This window comes from Aethalodelphis obliquidens, unplaced genomic scaffold (genome assembly GCF_003676395.1).
Source record: "Aethalodelphis obliquidens isolate GAN/ISIS:26980383/991018 unplaced genomic scaffold, ASM367639v1 scaffold55, whole genome shotgun sequence".
Lineage (NCBI taxonomy): Eukaryota > Metazoa > Chordata > Mammalia > Artiodactyla > Delphinidae > Aethalodelphis > Aethalodelphis obliquidens.
The window spans coordinates 12387865-12404681 of record NW_020837999.1 but is presented as its reverse complement, the minus strand read 5'-3'; the positions used below and the strand labels follow the sequence as shown (position 1 = coordinate 12404681).

At 34.8% G+C, this 16817-nt stretch overlaps 1 protein-coding gene across 11 annotated transcripts in view; it reads left to right on the top strand.

The window, feature by feature from the left end:
* DCAF6 (DDB1 and CUL4 associated factor 6) overlaps positions 1 to 16817 on the top strand; it is a 168535-nt gene that overhangs the window by 42247 nt on the left and 109471 nt on the right. For 10 of the 11 annotated variants that reach the window (XM_027086403.1, XM_027086401.1, XM_027086404.1 and 7 more), the window contains 2 exons: positions 46 to 138; positions 9404 to 9589. Coding sequence is in view for 5 of the 11 variants with exons in the window: in XM_027086399.1 (XP_026942200.1) it covers positions 46 to 138; positions 9404 to 9589 (279 nt within the window). In the remaining 6 variants the exon portion in view is untranslated. Of the gene's footprint in view, positions 1 to 45; positions 139 to 9403; positions 9590 to 16817 lie in introns of those variants that run through there. The other variant, XM_027086400.1, reaches the window with a different exon arrangement.

The window sequence follows — 16817 nt, the reverse complement described above, 5'->3', positions numbered from 1 at the left end:
TTTTACTTTCAGTCTGCTTAAATTTGTATTTTGCTTTCTTTTTAGGTTAATACGATCTGTTGGAATGAGACTGGAGAATATATCTTATCTGGCTCAGATGACACCAAGTTAGTAATTAGTAATCCTTACAGCAGAAAGGTAAAGTGGTTTTAAAAATCTACAACTTAATGAGAAAAACAAAAATCAAGAAGGTAGAAATCAAGAAATAGTGAATAATCATGGAGTGGGCATTTGTAAAGAATATCCCTATTTTTCTAAAGTTATATAATTTGGAAGTTATCACATGCAAGTTCCTTAGTTTCTTTAAGAAAACATTAGATTTCATTCAGCCTTTTGACTCTAGAAAATTTAAATATGCTTCATTTTATGCATGTGGATAAAATTGCCAAAAGTGACATTATCTCAATAAGCCATTCTTTTGGGGGAAAAATGTGATTTTTTTTCTTTTATGCTCACAGAATCTAATCTTCAGCCAAGCAGTTTAAGAAACTGAATTTTATCAGTTTACAAACAGTGGCTAGGTTCTAATGAAATGCTTCATAACATCCAATTCAGTAAACTGGGATATCATATTAAATTTTAATTTGCATTATGTTCTGATTTTTATTGGCCCTTCTTCTGACTTTATAAGAGTAAGTATACAAATACTTTTATATGAATGAGAATACTGTAGATTGGCAGACTGAAGTCATATTTAATATTAGCAATCTTACAGAATAAATTGTTCATGTATTTTTTGTTTTTCTACATTTAAATAGTTAAGTTATTTAAATAAATGTTTGTGGTTCTTCAACCTAATAAAAGGTTTGTATGGAGGCTATCCTTGATTAAAGGACAGGTCATAGTTTTATTTCAGAGATAGCTTTACTTAATTGTCCTGACTTAGCAGAGGGAAACTTGATGTTTCAGAATCCTGCTTGTCTTAGCTCTGCAATTACTCAGAGAACCTTCCTGGAATAATGTATATGTGGAATGCTTTTTGATCATCACTATCAGAATTTTAATGTTTACAGTATTTAAATCACTCATCTAGATACCAATGGAATAATTTTTTTGTTTTGAAAAGATACAGAGCTTTACTCTTTTTTAAAAAAAATATTTATTTATTTGGCTGCATCAGGTCTTAGTTGCGGCACACGGGATCTTTCGTTGTGGCGTGTGGGCTCTTCGTTGTGGTGCATGGGCTTCTCTAATTGCGGTGTGCAGGCTTCTCTCTAGTTGTGTACGGGCTCCAGAGCACGTGGGCTCAGTAGCTGTGGCGCACGGGCTCTCTAGTTGTGGCGCACAGGCTCTAGAGTGCATGGGCTCAGTAGTTGCGGCATGCAGGCTTAGTTGTCCTGCAGCATGTGGGATCTTAGTTCCCCAACCAGGGATCAAACCCATGTTCTCTGCAATGGAAGGTAGATTCTTAACCACTGGACCACCAGGGAAGTCCCAGAGCTTTACTGTTTCTTATAAAAATTGTTGTAAAATACACATTACATAAAATTAAGCATATTAACCATTTTTAAGAGTTCAGTTCACTGACATTAAGTACATTCATATTGTTGTGATACCATCACCATCATCCAGCTGCAAACCTCTTCTCATCTTGCAAAACTGAAACTCTATACCCATTAAGCAATAACCCTTCATTCTTCCCTCCCCAGCCCCTGACAACCACTGTTCTACTTCCTGTCTCTATGAATTTGTCTACTCCAGGTACCTCATATAAGTGGTTTTATACAGTATTTGTCCTTTGTGACTGGCTTATTTTACTTAGAATAAGGTCCTTAAGGTTCATCCATGTGCAGCATGTGTCAGTATTTCCTTTCTTTTTAAGGTTGACAAATATTCCATTGTATGTATGTATCACGTTTTGTTCAGCCTTTCATCTGTCAGTGAACACTTGGGTCATTTCCACCTTTTGGCTATTGTGAATAATGCTGCTATAAGCAGAGCTGTACAAATATCTCTCCAAGTCCCTGCCTTCAGTTATTTTGTGAATATCCCCATTGGAATAATTTTTAAAAGATCTTATTTTTCCTTTATTTGCTTATTTTAAAAAAATGATAATCACTTTGATGTATGGTTCCCAGTAGAATATATATATTTGAAAAGTGATTACTCTTCTTTTTCAGTTTGAGAAATGATTAATCAGATAATACTTTAAAAGATTTTGAGTATAACAAGACTTTATAGTTTTCACATAGTGGTTTTAATAGATCCAAATTTGCTGTCATATAGGAATATTTTTTGTTTTTAAACACTGATGATTCACTACATAGGAAAATAAAGTTTTTTGATCTTGAGTCAGATATTATCTGTTCCTATAGTTTTACTCTCTTTTTAAATCCTGTGAGTTCATGGAAAGATTAATTTATTGCATATAAAAGTTTTGATACTTTTTAAAAATAGATTTAACTGTTCCTTATTAATGGCATCATGTCTTAGTTATATATATCATAGATCTCAAATACATAAAAAAGAGAAGCTTCTTTTTTCAAAAATTACAGGCTAGTTTATTTGGACCAATCCTCCCACTGAAATCAACTCAAAAATGCTTGATTAAAAACTTTAAAAATTATCCTAAAAATAAATAACTGTCTTGATAGTAAGGAATTATCAGTCCAAAATGGAAGGGAAAAAGGGAATCCAGAGAAGTGAGCATGATAGCCACTTTTGCCCTGAAGATATTTGTCAGTCTTGGCATATCTAAACTTTAGTTTTGGTGGCCTTGAAGGTCAAGGTAAATAGAAACAAAGCTCAGGATCCTAGTCAGGTATGGATTCCTATAAGAGACCTCGCACAATATTCTGGGACCCCCAAAGGGCCTCCTCCTCAAGGTATAGATGAAACAGAAGGAAGTTAGCCCTCAGGTAGCCTTGCAGCATCTTCTGTAAAAGAAATCCTGAGTATATGCAGAATTTTTCTTGATTTGGCTTCATTCAGCTACCTTTAGTTCTTAGAGCATAAAATGTTGTTTGTTTCTTCTATGCTTTGCTTCTGCTTTTCTCTCTTTGTGGGATGTTCTGCTGTCCCATGCACCTCCTACTTAGTTGGCAAGTTTAATTTCATCCTTCAAGCCTCAGCTCTTATCTGTGATATATCTCTAGTTTACCAAGGCAGATGCAGGCATTCCTTCCTGTGTGTTCTCGTATTTTATGGATAACTCAATTATTATGTTTGTTTGCATGTTGCTCACCATTAGACTATAACTTCTTTGGAACAATGACCATTTCTTTTTCCTTTTTGTTTCCTCAACACTTAGTAAATTTCCTGTCATGTAGTAGGTGCCCAATAAATATTAGTAAAAGAAAGGCAAGAAGTTTCTGTATTCAATGCCTTAGACAAGGGTAGGCATGTGTTGGAGGAGGGGTGATTTTTCCTAAGAGATTGAAGAGCTAGCATCTTCTATCTAGATACTCCTGGACCAAGCATGAAGTTTTGAAAGTGTTGTATATAACGTGATGCAGGAGGGAAGAGATACCTGCTTGGCCAGCTAGATTAGTCAGAGTAACCTGATGATCAGCAAAGTGATAGACATTACAGCTAGTTCACTTTCATATTTATTACTAATTGTAGTTAACAATATGTTTTGTTCATTTTAGATTAAGTTACTCTGCCATCTTCCACCTCTGTAGGCCATTATTCTTAGATGTTTTCTGAAAAAGTATTATAACGCATTAATCCAAGGAAAGCACAAATAAGAAAATAAATCTAGCTTTCAAAAATTGTAACTGCAGCTGCACATCTATTTTTTTAAATCGACTTTACTGCTATTTATCTCCAGTAGCGTGCATATCTGTATTGGCTGTATTGATTCCATTTCAACAATTAAAAACAAATTCCGACCTTTGGTGAAATTACTAACTGTATATAGATGAGTACTATAGTTCTTCCAACAATTATCTATTAATAAATTAGGGAAAGAAGCAGTACAAAATGAAGTTAACATGATTATGCAGGGGTCAGGTAGTAGGTTTGATAGGCTAGATTAAGGAGTTTACTTTTTAGTGTAATTGAAATAGCTGATCACTAGAGTATTTTAAACATGGAAATGATATGATTTGTCTTTTTAAAAGTTAGCTGTGGTTGCTTTTTGGAGAGTAGCGTTTGAGTAAGATCAGAAGCTAGGAGATAGGAGGCCATTGATGTAATCCAGAGACTGAGATGAAAATCTCTGAGATTGTAGTTGAGAACAGATGATGGTTGAGGCAGAGATAATGGCATTAAAGGTGGTGAGAAGTAATTTGAAATGTATCTTGGACATGGATTTGCTGATGGATTTTATATAGTGGATGAGGGAAAGAGAAATGAAGGATGCTTCCTTAGTTTTTGACTTGATCAACTGTGTGGGTGGATATTGATGTTACTAAGATGGGGAATACTAGAGAAAAAGGAGTAAGTTTGGAGAGGGACATCTGAAATCAAGAGATTTGTTCAGAGGGAAAAGACTTCAGTTTTTTACTAATTACTTTAATGGTTACTCTGATTACTTTAATAAAGAAATTTCTTTCAATTTTTGAGTGATATGTGATATGCCAGTACACATGTTAATGTATTGAATGAGGTTCCTCCTTTTGTTTCTGGAGCTATACATACACCTGTTGAATGGAGATAAATCAAATTGTTAAGAATAATGTCTGCTGAATGTGACTAAAGCAAAGTCAAAGGCCTATGAGACTAAGAAACTACGTACATTGTATGTAGTGACATATATACTTAGATACTTGGTAAACCATGCTGAGATATTTGACAGCATTAAAGGCTATGATTCTATCTTGTTTAAAGGCTTTACGTTAATTATTCTCTGTGTTATTTCTTGTACCTTAATTGACCAGGTCTCAGTGTCTTATACTTGGAGAGAGGAATGAAAATTTTTAAAACATTTAACAGTTTTTATTCTCCATTGGCTTTGGTTGATGTAGGTGCAAATTCTCTCCCCTTTTTTTTAATTTGACCTTAATTAAGTGTGTATTAATAAGACTTACAGTACAGTACTGTATGGTACTCAGCAAATCCTTATTTTGTTCATGACCCTAGGTCTTAGATAAAATGAGGTGACTTAAATACTTAAGGCGGTCAAGGTAAGTAGCTGCTAATACTTATACCAGATCTGTGTTCTGATTTGGTGTCGTACTTCGGTTATGAATTTGTCAGTGTTATACAGTAAATACTCACTTAAAACCAAACCAAAAATAAAGTTGAAATATCTTTTCCTAAATTTATTTTAAGATTTTAAAACTGATGAAAAAGTTGAAAGAATAGTACAATGAACATCCACAAATAGATTGTTTAAAAAAGTATTTTAGAGTAAGTTGGAAGCATTATGCACTTCATTCATGAATACTTTGACATCTGTCTACTAAGAACAATAACATTATCCTATATAGCTATAATGCAGTTACCATGGTCAAGATATGTAATATTGAATATAGAGTTGATCCTCATTACTTACAGATTCCATATTTGCAAATTCACCTACTCATTAAGTTTATTTTTAACCCCCAAATCAATACTTCCAGTGTTTTCCTCGTCATTTATGGCCATATACATGTACAGAGTGGCAAAAAATTTGAGTTGCCCAGCACATACATCAACACTCACATTCCCAGGTGAGATCAAACAAAGTGACACTCAGACTTCTTGTTTCAAATCAAATACTGTAAGCATACTGTATTGTATCCTTTTTGTGATACATTTAGTGTCATAGGTTTTGTGTTTTTGTGCTTTTTGTTAGTGATTTCAATGTTGAAGTGGTCCTCAGGTATTGTGCTGAAGTACTATCTGGTATTCCTAAGTACAGGAAGCCTGGGATGTGCTTTATGGAGAAAATATGTTAGACAAGCTTCATTTAGGCATGAGTTATAGTGCTGTTGGCCATAAGTTCAATGTTAATGAATCAACAATATATATCAAATAAAGTGTCTTTAAACAGAAACACATGAAACAAAGTTACTTATTGATTAGTTGATGAAAATATTGTGACCAGAGCCTCACAGGAACCTAACCCTGTATTTCCGTAGGAGCAGTGATTCAGCACTTGCTTTTTCAGTGTTTGTGGTGACTTTACAGAGCACAACTACCAGTAGTAATGAGAATTGACCATATGCTGTTATCATATTTGTATAATATATACAGTTTTGTACTGTCGACTGAAAAAAATGCACAACCTAAAAGTTGAGAAATATGTTTTATTTGGTGGATATACTGAGAACTTAAGCCAGGGAGACAGCCTCTCAGATAGCTCTGAGGGACTGTTCTGGAGAGGTAAAGGAGGAGCTAGGATATATAAGAGTTTTTGCAAAAAAACCCTAGGTAGTCAGAACATCAAAAGATTACTGCTAATTAAAAAACCCCAGACATCTCAAGTTCAAGAATTTAGCTCTTTGTTTGGGAAGATGCAAGAATCTGGGCTTATTGAAATTGTTCCTTTGCTATGTACCTTAACTATCTATCCTCTGTATCCTCTGTATGGTGCACCACTGGGGGTGGCTGCAGAGACTGATGGCTTGGTGGCTGGCAGCCTGCTTATCGCTGTTCTGAGTTCCCCTCAGGGTGCACCATGGGGGGGGTGGCTGCAGTGACGGTTGGATGCAACATCCTTTGTTTACTGATATGGCAGGTGACATTCTTCGTCCATGGTATATTACATATATACACACATAATACGTGCACATATATACATGTATAGTCCATGTTCAAATTTTCCCATTTCAGTAATTTTGTCACTGCCATGCCTCCTTCAATCCAACCCCCAATCCAGCACCACATATTTCATTTATTTGTCATATTTCCTTTGTCTCCTTTAGAACAGTTCATTCAACTTTTTGGTCTTTCATGACATTGATATGTTGTTTTATTGTTATATTGACATATCAGTCAAGTTATTTTATAGAATGTCCCTCCATTTGGATTTGTCTGATTGTTTCTTCATGAGTAGATTAACATTAAACATTTTTGCTAGGAATTCTCCATGGGTGATGTTGTAGTACCTGATATTAATTTGTCCCCTAATTGGTGATGTTAAGTTTGATCTTTCCATTGTGTAGGTACATTTACCCTTTGTAATTATAAGCTACGGGGGAGTAGTGTGTGGGGACTGTGTGAATATTCTCTTTCATAGCAGTCTTTCACACAGTGGTTTCAGTATTCATTGATTCTTGCCTTAATCAGTTGTTATAATGTGGTTATAAATAGTGATTTTTAATTCTGTCATTCTACATTTATTAACTGACATTATTCTGTGAATAAGAGCATTTCCTTAGTCTTTGCCACCTTTGTGAAAAAATTACTGTGGGATTATAGAGTTTTATTTTTATTCAATAAATTATAATCTATCACTGATATTTTTATTGATGCTCGAATTGCCCCAGTTTGTTCAGTAAGACATTTTTTGTTGTTCTTTTATTTATTTATTTAAAACATTTTATTGGAGTATAGTTGCTTTACAGTGTTGTGTTAGTTTTGTTCAGTAAGACACTTAAAGTGAACTAAAGCAACTTTGTGTCTGTGTTTTGACATATTCCCTTATTTTGAGCACATTTTTTTTTTAAAAAAGCACACCAGATATTCCCATTGCATTAAATTCCCATTGTATATGATACATTGTGGGGATGTACCATAATTTATTCAGCCAGTCTCCTGTGTTTTGCTATTATAAATAACTCAGTAAGTAACTTGGTACTTTTTTTTTTCGGTATTATTGGAGGTGTATCTTCAGCATTAATTCTTAGAAATAGACTTGTCTGATCAAAGGGTTAACGCATATGTGGTTTTGTGAGGTGCTGCTAAACCCCTCCCCGTTGGTCTTGTACCATTTAGCAGTCCCACCAGAATTGTTTAAAGAGCCTGGTATTCTGCGCCGCGCCCCCTCCGCCCCCACCGCCCCGCATACTCACTTATACAGTATGTTGTCAAGCTTTTGAATTTTTCCCAGTCTGAAAAGTGGGAATTAGTAATCTCAATGTAGTTTCAATTTACATTTCCTTTATGAATAAACTTAGATGCTTTTTCACATTTTTAAGGGCCATTTGTATATCTTTGGACTATCTCTTCAGATCTTTTGCCCATTTTTAAAAAAATCAGGTTTTGTTGGGTTTTTTCCCCCCCCTCTCAATTTTTAAACACTGTTGGGGGATTTCGTCTTTTACCTTCAGTGTATGTTACAAATATGAAAATATTTATTTTAAACTGTATTTCTGTAACAGGAATTCTGGTCTTTTAAACTATTAAGAAGTTAGATGTAGGAAGTTCTGCTGTATCCTCCTCTGTACCATTTCATTACTTTATGATTCATTTAAATTCAGTTTACTTTTATTTCTTCATCCTGAAAGGGAATAACTTAATAATCATCTAGTAAACAGTTTCAAAAGTCAATCAAGATAGTCTTTTTATATTTACTGAGGGTTTATGAATGAGTCAGATACACCAAGTAGGTGGAAATATGTATATTTAATTTTCAAGGCACTGTTGTTGAACCCAAGTTTGTGTGCCTGATGCACAATGAGGCCAAACAAACCTAAATGTCAGAGTTTGGAGCAGAGAAAGGTTTATTGCAAGGGCCATGCAAGGAGAACAGGTGACTCCTGCTCAAAAGACCCAAACTCCCCATGGGTTTCAGGGAAGAAATTTTTATAGGCAGAAATCTGGGGGAGGGCTGCTGGGTGTGTAACCCTCCTCTGGTTGGCTGGTGGCGAGGTAACAGGGTGGTGTTCTAAGAATCTCCAGTCAGTCTGGGGTCCACATGCTTGTGCCCAGCCTGAAGTTACCATCCTCCACCTGGGTGGGAGGGGCTTAGTTCCTATAGAAGAACTCAAAGATATGTATCAAATTGTTATGCACAATCCCTTCTCCTTCCTGCAGAGAACCAGGACCAGTTCCCTTTGCTGTTTCTGCATTTTCTCAGTCCCCTAATTCGTAACTGTTTAATCTGCCCTTTGAAACTCAGGGAAGGCGTAGGAGGCTAAAAGCCTTCTTCCTACAAACAAGAAACAGGGGACATTGAAAGGCTTTTATGCCTGGGACGGCCCCACAGGGTCCTGCTTGGTTTCAGTCCCCCGTTTTCTTTGATTCTCCTCAGTCATGAGAGGAACAGATGTTGGATGAGACAGGGAATAAAATTTGGATAGACAGGTTAATCATAAACTCTGCAGAGGAACTCAGTTTTAGGGGGACTCAGTTTCAGCACTATTCCTGTTGATACTTAATCTTCTTCACATCTCAGAGAGAAATAAAGAAAATATGTGAGATTCTGATTTCTTTTTTTTCTAATTACAATAGTTTGGAATCAAATGATATTTTTTCATTTGAGATGAGAATGTTAATGAGAATTTATTCCTGGCTGTGATTATATTGAATTTGAATGTTTCTTTTTAGGAACTAATAAATTACTAAGAACTACTTCCTCTCTGTGTTTTAGGTTTTGACAACAATTCGTTCAGGGCACCGAGCAAATATATTTAGTGCAAAGTTCTTACCATGCACAAATGATAAGCAGATTGTATCCTGCTCTGGAGATGGAGTAATATTTTATACCAATGTTGAGCAAGATGCAGAAACCAACAGACAATGCCAATTTACGTGCCATTATGGAACTACCTATGAGGTACAGTATTACTGTGATTTATCTATATGACATATTTGTGTTTGTTTTGTATAGGTGTGTATGTATGTGTAGATAGATATGTGTATGTACATATGTGAAGATTTGTGTGTATGTACACATTCATGCATAAATAGGTAAAGATATTATTGACAATATCTAGATTTCAGTATTTGAGAAAATGTATCTTGATAGGCTTGTGAATAAAGTTAAAGAATAAGATGTGAGTAATAGTAATGGGGTTTGTAATTCCTTGAGCAACTATACTCTAAGCAAACAGATATCAGCCTTTATAGATGCTTCTTTATTGTGCTATAGGGCTCTGTACTAGGCTTTAACTTCGTAACCACTTTCTCACTGTTTTGCATAAAGTCACTACCGGCATGCTTATCAAACGTTCAGGTCAGAAGGGATGCTAGTACAGTAGACAAAAGAATCCGATTCCTAAAGGATATTAATAAACTGAAGCCCTAAACTGAATTAAATGAGGTGAAATGAATCTGAGACTCAATTATACTGCTTTGGTTCAGAAAAATTGCCTACTCTTCAGAATGCTCCTTTATAATTTTGTCATTTCATTTCTTTGTATCAGATGATTCATTGTTTTCCTATATTCTTTTAACCTGGTATATCTTTTTCCATTACTTGAATTTCAGTTCTTCTGTACCCTTATTTTATGATGTGTACTTATAAAAATAGTATTCTATAGCTGGATTTTTTTTTCTTATCCATTTCTCACAAATTTGGCTTTTAACTGGAGATTTCAGTCAATTTATGTTTATTGTGAGTGCTGATATATTTGGATCTATTTATATATCTTATTATAAGTTTTCTATTTGAAAAAATTTTCCCCTATTAATTTCCGCCTCCTCTTTTTGCCTTCATTTTGAATTGCTTGAAGGTTTTGCATTTGGCCCATTTTGTTTCCGCTATTTACAAGGAAGATGGACATTCATGTTTTACAAGAGTAATTAACAAAGTATAAAGTCAATAAATAACTTTGCACTTCTCCTGAATGTACACCTTAGCACATTATAATCTCTTCATCCCTTGTCTAATTTTATATAGATATAAGTTTTATGTTGTTCAGAATGTAGTTATATTCTGTTTTTCCCCTCATGAATTAAAATATTATCATTGTTTTATTAGTTAGTGTTTGTTTAGATTTACCGGCATATTTACCAATACCTTTGGCTCTTCTGTTACGGATTTTCTATGTGGGGTCATTTTGTACCTGGTAAAGTACAGTCTTTACCAGTTCGTTTAGGTGAGAGTTTGTTGATCTAAAACAGTTTTAGTTTCCTATTTCCCTATTCTTTCTTTCATTCACTTCTTCCCTTTTCATCCTTTTCCAGAAAATATCTTTTTCATGTCAGTTCTTCAAAGGTAGTTTTACTAGGTACACACTTATAGTTTGACAGTTATTTTGTTTCAGGTGATATTCCACTGTATTCTGCCCTTACTTTTAAAATTGAGAAGTCAGTCTAATTGTGGTTCCTTTGTAGTTAACTTATCTCTCTTCCTTGACTACAGGTAATTCTGTTTTTCTTCACTGTTTTTATTTCTTCTTAATTAATGTCACAACAGTGTATCAAGGTATGGATTTGCTTTTTATTTTTCATACTTGGAATTTATGTTCTTGATCTTAGAAACTGGAATCTTGAAAAATGAGGGAAATTTGTAGTTAGTAAGTCTTTGATTATTCTCTACCATTCTCTGTATTTTTTTTTGTCCTTTACCTTTTATTCTTTTAATTAATTGATTAATTAATTTTTTCACACACACACACACATTTTTTTTTTACAAGAGATAAATAAACTGACACCAAGCATTGTAAATTTTTACAAGAGATAAATAAACTGACACCAAGCATTGTAAATACATGACCACAACAAAAGCAACGATTGCAATTACCAAACACGAAACACACTCACACTATGTCATAAGATTGACATTCAGTCCAGTAATCCTCCACTGTAACATTCCTTTACTTTGCAATGAGAATTGATTTGTATATTTTTTGCCTCTGAGTCCTTGTGGGATTTTTTTTTTTATTCAAACAGAAAGTCACAAAAATTATAATCATCCTCATCAGTTCACTCAGTCCCATGTAATTAATTTTTTTTTATCTTGATGTTTTGTTAGCACTTGTATGAATTCATCAGTTTTCCATTACAGTTCTGAAAATGCTTATTCATTCAGTTCAGCAGTATAGTCAGTTACCAGAAACCTGTACTTGTCCAAGTCTTTTCCATGAATTCCTTGAAGATGAAAGCGTTTTATAGGAACATTTTTGCAAAAGCATCAGAGTACACCCAGAACTGTCTGTAAATGACAAAAGACTTAAAAAATGACCATGGTTAAAGATTTGATGAAAGTTCATAATAATGGAATTGACAAGGAAATTTACTTATTTCTGAGACATACATTTTAAAGTAATAACTAGAATTATGACTTATACAATTATACCAGAACATACAAGATTTTTAGAAATTTCTTGTAATGTCTGAAATTTATATTAACATATTTCCATACAAATAACCCAAAGAAAGTTTAGTATTAGTTGTTTTTTTTTGTTTGTTTGTTTGTTTTTTTATACTGCAGGTTCTTATTAGTCATCAGTTTTATACACATCAGGGTATACATGTCAATCCCAATCGCCCAATTCAGCACACCACCATCCCCACCACACAGCGGTTTTCCCCCCCTTGGTGTCCATACATTTGTTCTCTACATCTGTGTCTCAACTTCTGCCCTGCAAACCGGGTCATCTGTACCATTTTTCTAGGTTCTGCATACATGCATTAATATACGATATTTGTTTTTCTCATTCTGACTTACTTCACTCTGTATGACAGTCTCTAGATCCATCCACATCTCAACAAATGACTCAGTTTCGTTTCATTTTATGGCTGAGTAATATTCCATTGTATATATGTACCACATCTTCTTTATCCATTTGTCTGTCGACGGGCATTTAGGTTGCTTCCATTACCTGACTGTTGTAAATAGTGCTGCAGTGAACATTGGGGTGCATGTGTCTTTTTGAATTATGGTTTTCTCTGGGTATATGCCCAGTAGTGGGATTGCTGGGTCATATGTATGGTAATTCTATTTTTAGTTTTTTAAGGAACCTCCATACTGTTCTCCATAATGGCTGTATCAATTTACATTCCCACCAGCAGTGCAAGAGGATTCCCTTTTCTCCACACCCTCTCCAGCATTTGTTGTTTGTAGATTTTCTGATGATGCCCATTCTAACTGGTGTGAGGTGATACCTCATTGTAGTTTTGATTTACATTTCTCAAATTATTAGTGATGTTGAGCAGCTGTCCATGTGCTTCTTGGCCATTTGTATGTCTTCTTTGGAGAAATGTCTATTTAGGTCTTTTGCGCATTTTTGGATTGGGTTGTTTGTTTCTTTAATATTGAGCTGCATGAGCTGTTTATATATTTTGGAGGTTAATCCTTTGTCTGCTGTTTCGTTTGCAAATATTTTCTCCCATTCTGTGTGTTGTCGTTTCGTCTTGTTTATGGTTTCCTTTGCTGTGCAAAAGCTTTGAAGTTTCATTAGGTCCCATTTGTTTATTTTTGTTTTTATTTCTATTAATCTAGGTGGTGGATCAAAAAATATCTTGCTGTGATTTATGTCAAAGAGTGTTCTTCCTATGTATTCCTCTAAGTTTTATAGTGTCCGGTCTTACATTTAGGTCTCAAATCCATTTTGAGTTTATTTTTGTGTATGGTGTTAGGGAGTGTTCTAATTTCATTCTTTTACATGTAGCTGTCCAGTTTTCCCAGCACCAGTTATTGAAGAGACTGTCTTTTCTCCATTGTATATCCTTGCCTCCTTTTTCATAGATTAGTTGACCATACATGCGTGGGTTTATCCCTGGGCTTTCTATCTTGGTCCATTGATCTATGTTTCTGTTTTTTGTGCCAGTACCATATTGTGTTGATGACTGTAGCTTTGTAGTATAGTCTGAAATCAGGGAATCTGATTCCTCCAGCTCCATTTTTTCCCTCAAGACTGCTTTGGCTATTCGGGGTCTTTTGTGTCTCCATACAAATTTTAAGATGATTTGTTCTAGTTCTGTAAAAAATGCCATTGGTAATTTGATAGGGATTGCATTGAATCTGTAGATTGCTTTGGGTAATATAGTCATTTTCACAATATTGATGCTTCCAATCCAAGAACGTGTTATATCTCTCCATCTGTTGGTATCTTTGATTTCTTTCATCAGTGTCTTATAGTTTTCTGCATACAGGTCTTTTGTCTACCTAGGTAGGTTTATTCCTAGGTATTTTATTCTTTTTGTTGCAATGGTAAATGGGAGTGTTTCCATAATTTCTCTTTCAGATTTTTCATCATTAGTGTATAGGAATACAAGAGATTTCTGTGCATTAGTTTTGTATCCTGCAACTTTACCAAATTCATTGATTATCTCTAGTAGTTTTCTGGTGGCATCTTTAGGATTCTTTATGTATAGTATCATGTCATCTGCAGACAGTGACAGTTTGACTTCTTCTTTTCCAATTTGTATTCCTTTTATTTCTTTTTCTTCTCTGATTGCCGTGGCTAGGACTTCCAAAACTATGTTGAATAATAGTGGTGAGAGTGGACATCCTTGTCTCATTCCTGATCCTAGAGGGAATGCTTTCAGTTTTTCACCATTCATAATGATGTTTGCTGTGTGTTTGTCGTATATGGCCTTTATTATATTGAGGTAGGTTCTCTCTATGCCCACTTTCTGGAGAGTTTTTATCATAAATGGGTGTTGAATTTTGTCAAAAGCTTTTTCTACATCTATTGAGATGATCATATGGTTTTTATTCTTCAGTTTGTTAATATGGTGTATCACATTGATTGATTTGCGTATATTGAAGAATCCTTGCATCCCTGGGATAAATCCCACTTGATCATAGTGTATGATCCTTTTTATGTGTTGCTGGATTCTGTTTGCTAGTATTTTGTTGAGGATTTTTGCATCTATATTCATCAGTGATATTGGTCTGTAATTTTCTTTTTTTGTGGTATCTTTGTCTGGTTTTGGTATCAGGGTGATGGTGGTCTCCTAGAATGAGTTTGGGAGTGTTCCTTCTTCTGCAATTTTTGGGAAGAGTTTGAGAAGGATGGGTGTTAGCGCTTCTCTAAATGTTTGATAGAATTCACCTGTGAAGCCATCTGGTCCTGGACTTTTGTTTGTTGGAAGATTTTTAATCACATTTTCAATTTCATTCCTTGTGATTGTTCTGTTCATGTTTTCTGTTTTTTCCTGGTTCAGTCTTGGAAGGTTATACCTTTCTACGAATTTTTCTATTTCTTCCAGGTTGTCCATTTTATTGGCATAGAGTTGTTGTAGTAGTCTCTTAGGATGCTTTGTATTTCTGTGGTGTCTGTTGTAACTTCTCCTTTTTCATTTCTAATTTTATTGATTTGAGTTCTCTCCCTCTTTTTCTTGATGAGTTTGTCTAATGGTTTATCAATTTTGTGTATCTTCTTAAAGAACCAGCTTTTAGTTTTATTGATCTTTGCTATTGTTTTCTTTGTTTCTATTTCATTTATTTCTGCTCTGATCTTGATGATTTCTTTCCTTCTGCTAATTTTGGGTTTTGTTAGTTCTTTTTTCTCTCCTAGTTCCTTTAGGTATAAGGTTAGATTGTTTACTTGAGATTTTTCTTGTTTCTTGAGGTAGGCTTGTATAGCTATAAACTTCCCTCTTAGAACTGCTTTTGCTGCATCCCATAGGTTTTGGATCATTGTGTTTTCGTTGTCATTTGTCTCTAGGTATTTTTTGATTTCCTCTTTGATTTCTTCAGTGATCTCTTGGTTTTTTGGTAGCCTATTGTTTAGCCTCCATGTGTTTGTGTTTTTTACGTTTTTTTCCCTGTATTTCATTTCTAATCTCATAGCGTTGTGGTCAGAAAAGATGCTTGATATGTTTTCAATTTCCTTAAATTTACTGAGGCTTGATTTGTGACCCAAGATGTGATCTATCCTGGAGAATGTTCTGTGCGTGCTGGAGAAGAAAGTGTAATCTGCTTTTTATGGACAGAATGTCCTATAAATATCAATTAAATGTATCTGGTCTATTGTGTCATTTAAAGCTTCTGTTTCATTATTTATGTTCATTTTGGATGATCTGTCCATTGGTGTGAGTGAGGTGTTAAAGTCCCCCAGTATTACTGTGTTACTGTCGATTTCCTCTTTTATAGCTGTTAGCTGTTGCCTTATGTATTGTGGTTCTCCTATGTTGGGTGTATATGTATTTATAATTGTTATATCTTCTTCTTGGATTGATCCCTTGATCATTATGTAGTGTCCTTCCTTGTCTCTTGTAACATTCTTTATTTTAAAGTCTATTTTATCTGATAGGAGTATAGCTACTCCAGCTTTCTTTTGATTTCATTTGGCATGGAATATCTTTTTCCATCCCCTCACTTTTAGTCTGTATGTGTCCCTAGGCCTGAAGTGGGTCTCTTGTAGACAGCATATATATGGGTCTTGTTTTTGTATCCATTCAACAAGCACGTGTCTTTTGGTTGGAGCATTTAATCGATTCACATTTAAGGTAATTATTGATATGTATGTTCCTTTGTCCATTTTCTTAATTGTTTTGGGTTTGTTTTTGTAGGTCCTTTTCTTGTCTTGTGTTTCCCACTTAGAGAAGTTCCTTTAGCATTTGTTGTAGAGCTGGTTTGGTGGTGCTAAATTCTCTTAGCTTTTGCTTGTCTGTAAAGCTTTTGATTTCTCCATCGAATCTGAATGAGATCCTTGCTGGGTAGAGTAATCTTGGTTGTAGGTTTTTCCCTTTCATCACTTTAAGTATGTCATGCCACTCCCTTCCGGCTTGTGGCATTTCTGCTGAGAAATCGGCTGTTAACCTTATGGGAGTTCCCTTGTATATTATTTGTTGTTTTTCCCTTGCTGATTTCAGTAATTTATCTTTAATTTTTGCCAATTTTATTACTATGTGTCTCGATGTGTTCCTCCTTGGGTTTACCCTGTTTGGGACTCGCTGTGCTTCCTGGACCTAGATGGCTATTTCCTTTCCCATGTTAGGGAAGTTTTCAACTGTAATCTCTTCAAATATTTTCTCGGGTCCTTTCTCTCTCTCTTTTCCTTCTGGGACCCATATAATGCGAATGTTGTTGCATTTAATGTTGACCCAGAGGTCTCTTAGGCTGCCTTCATTTCTTTTCATTCTTTTTTCTTTATTCTGTTCCACAG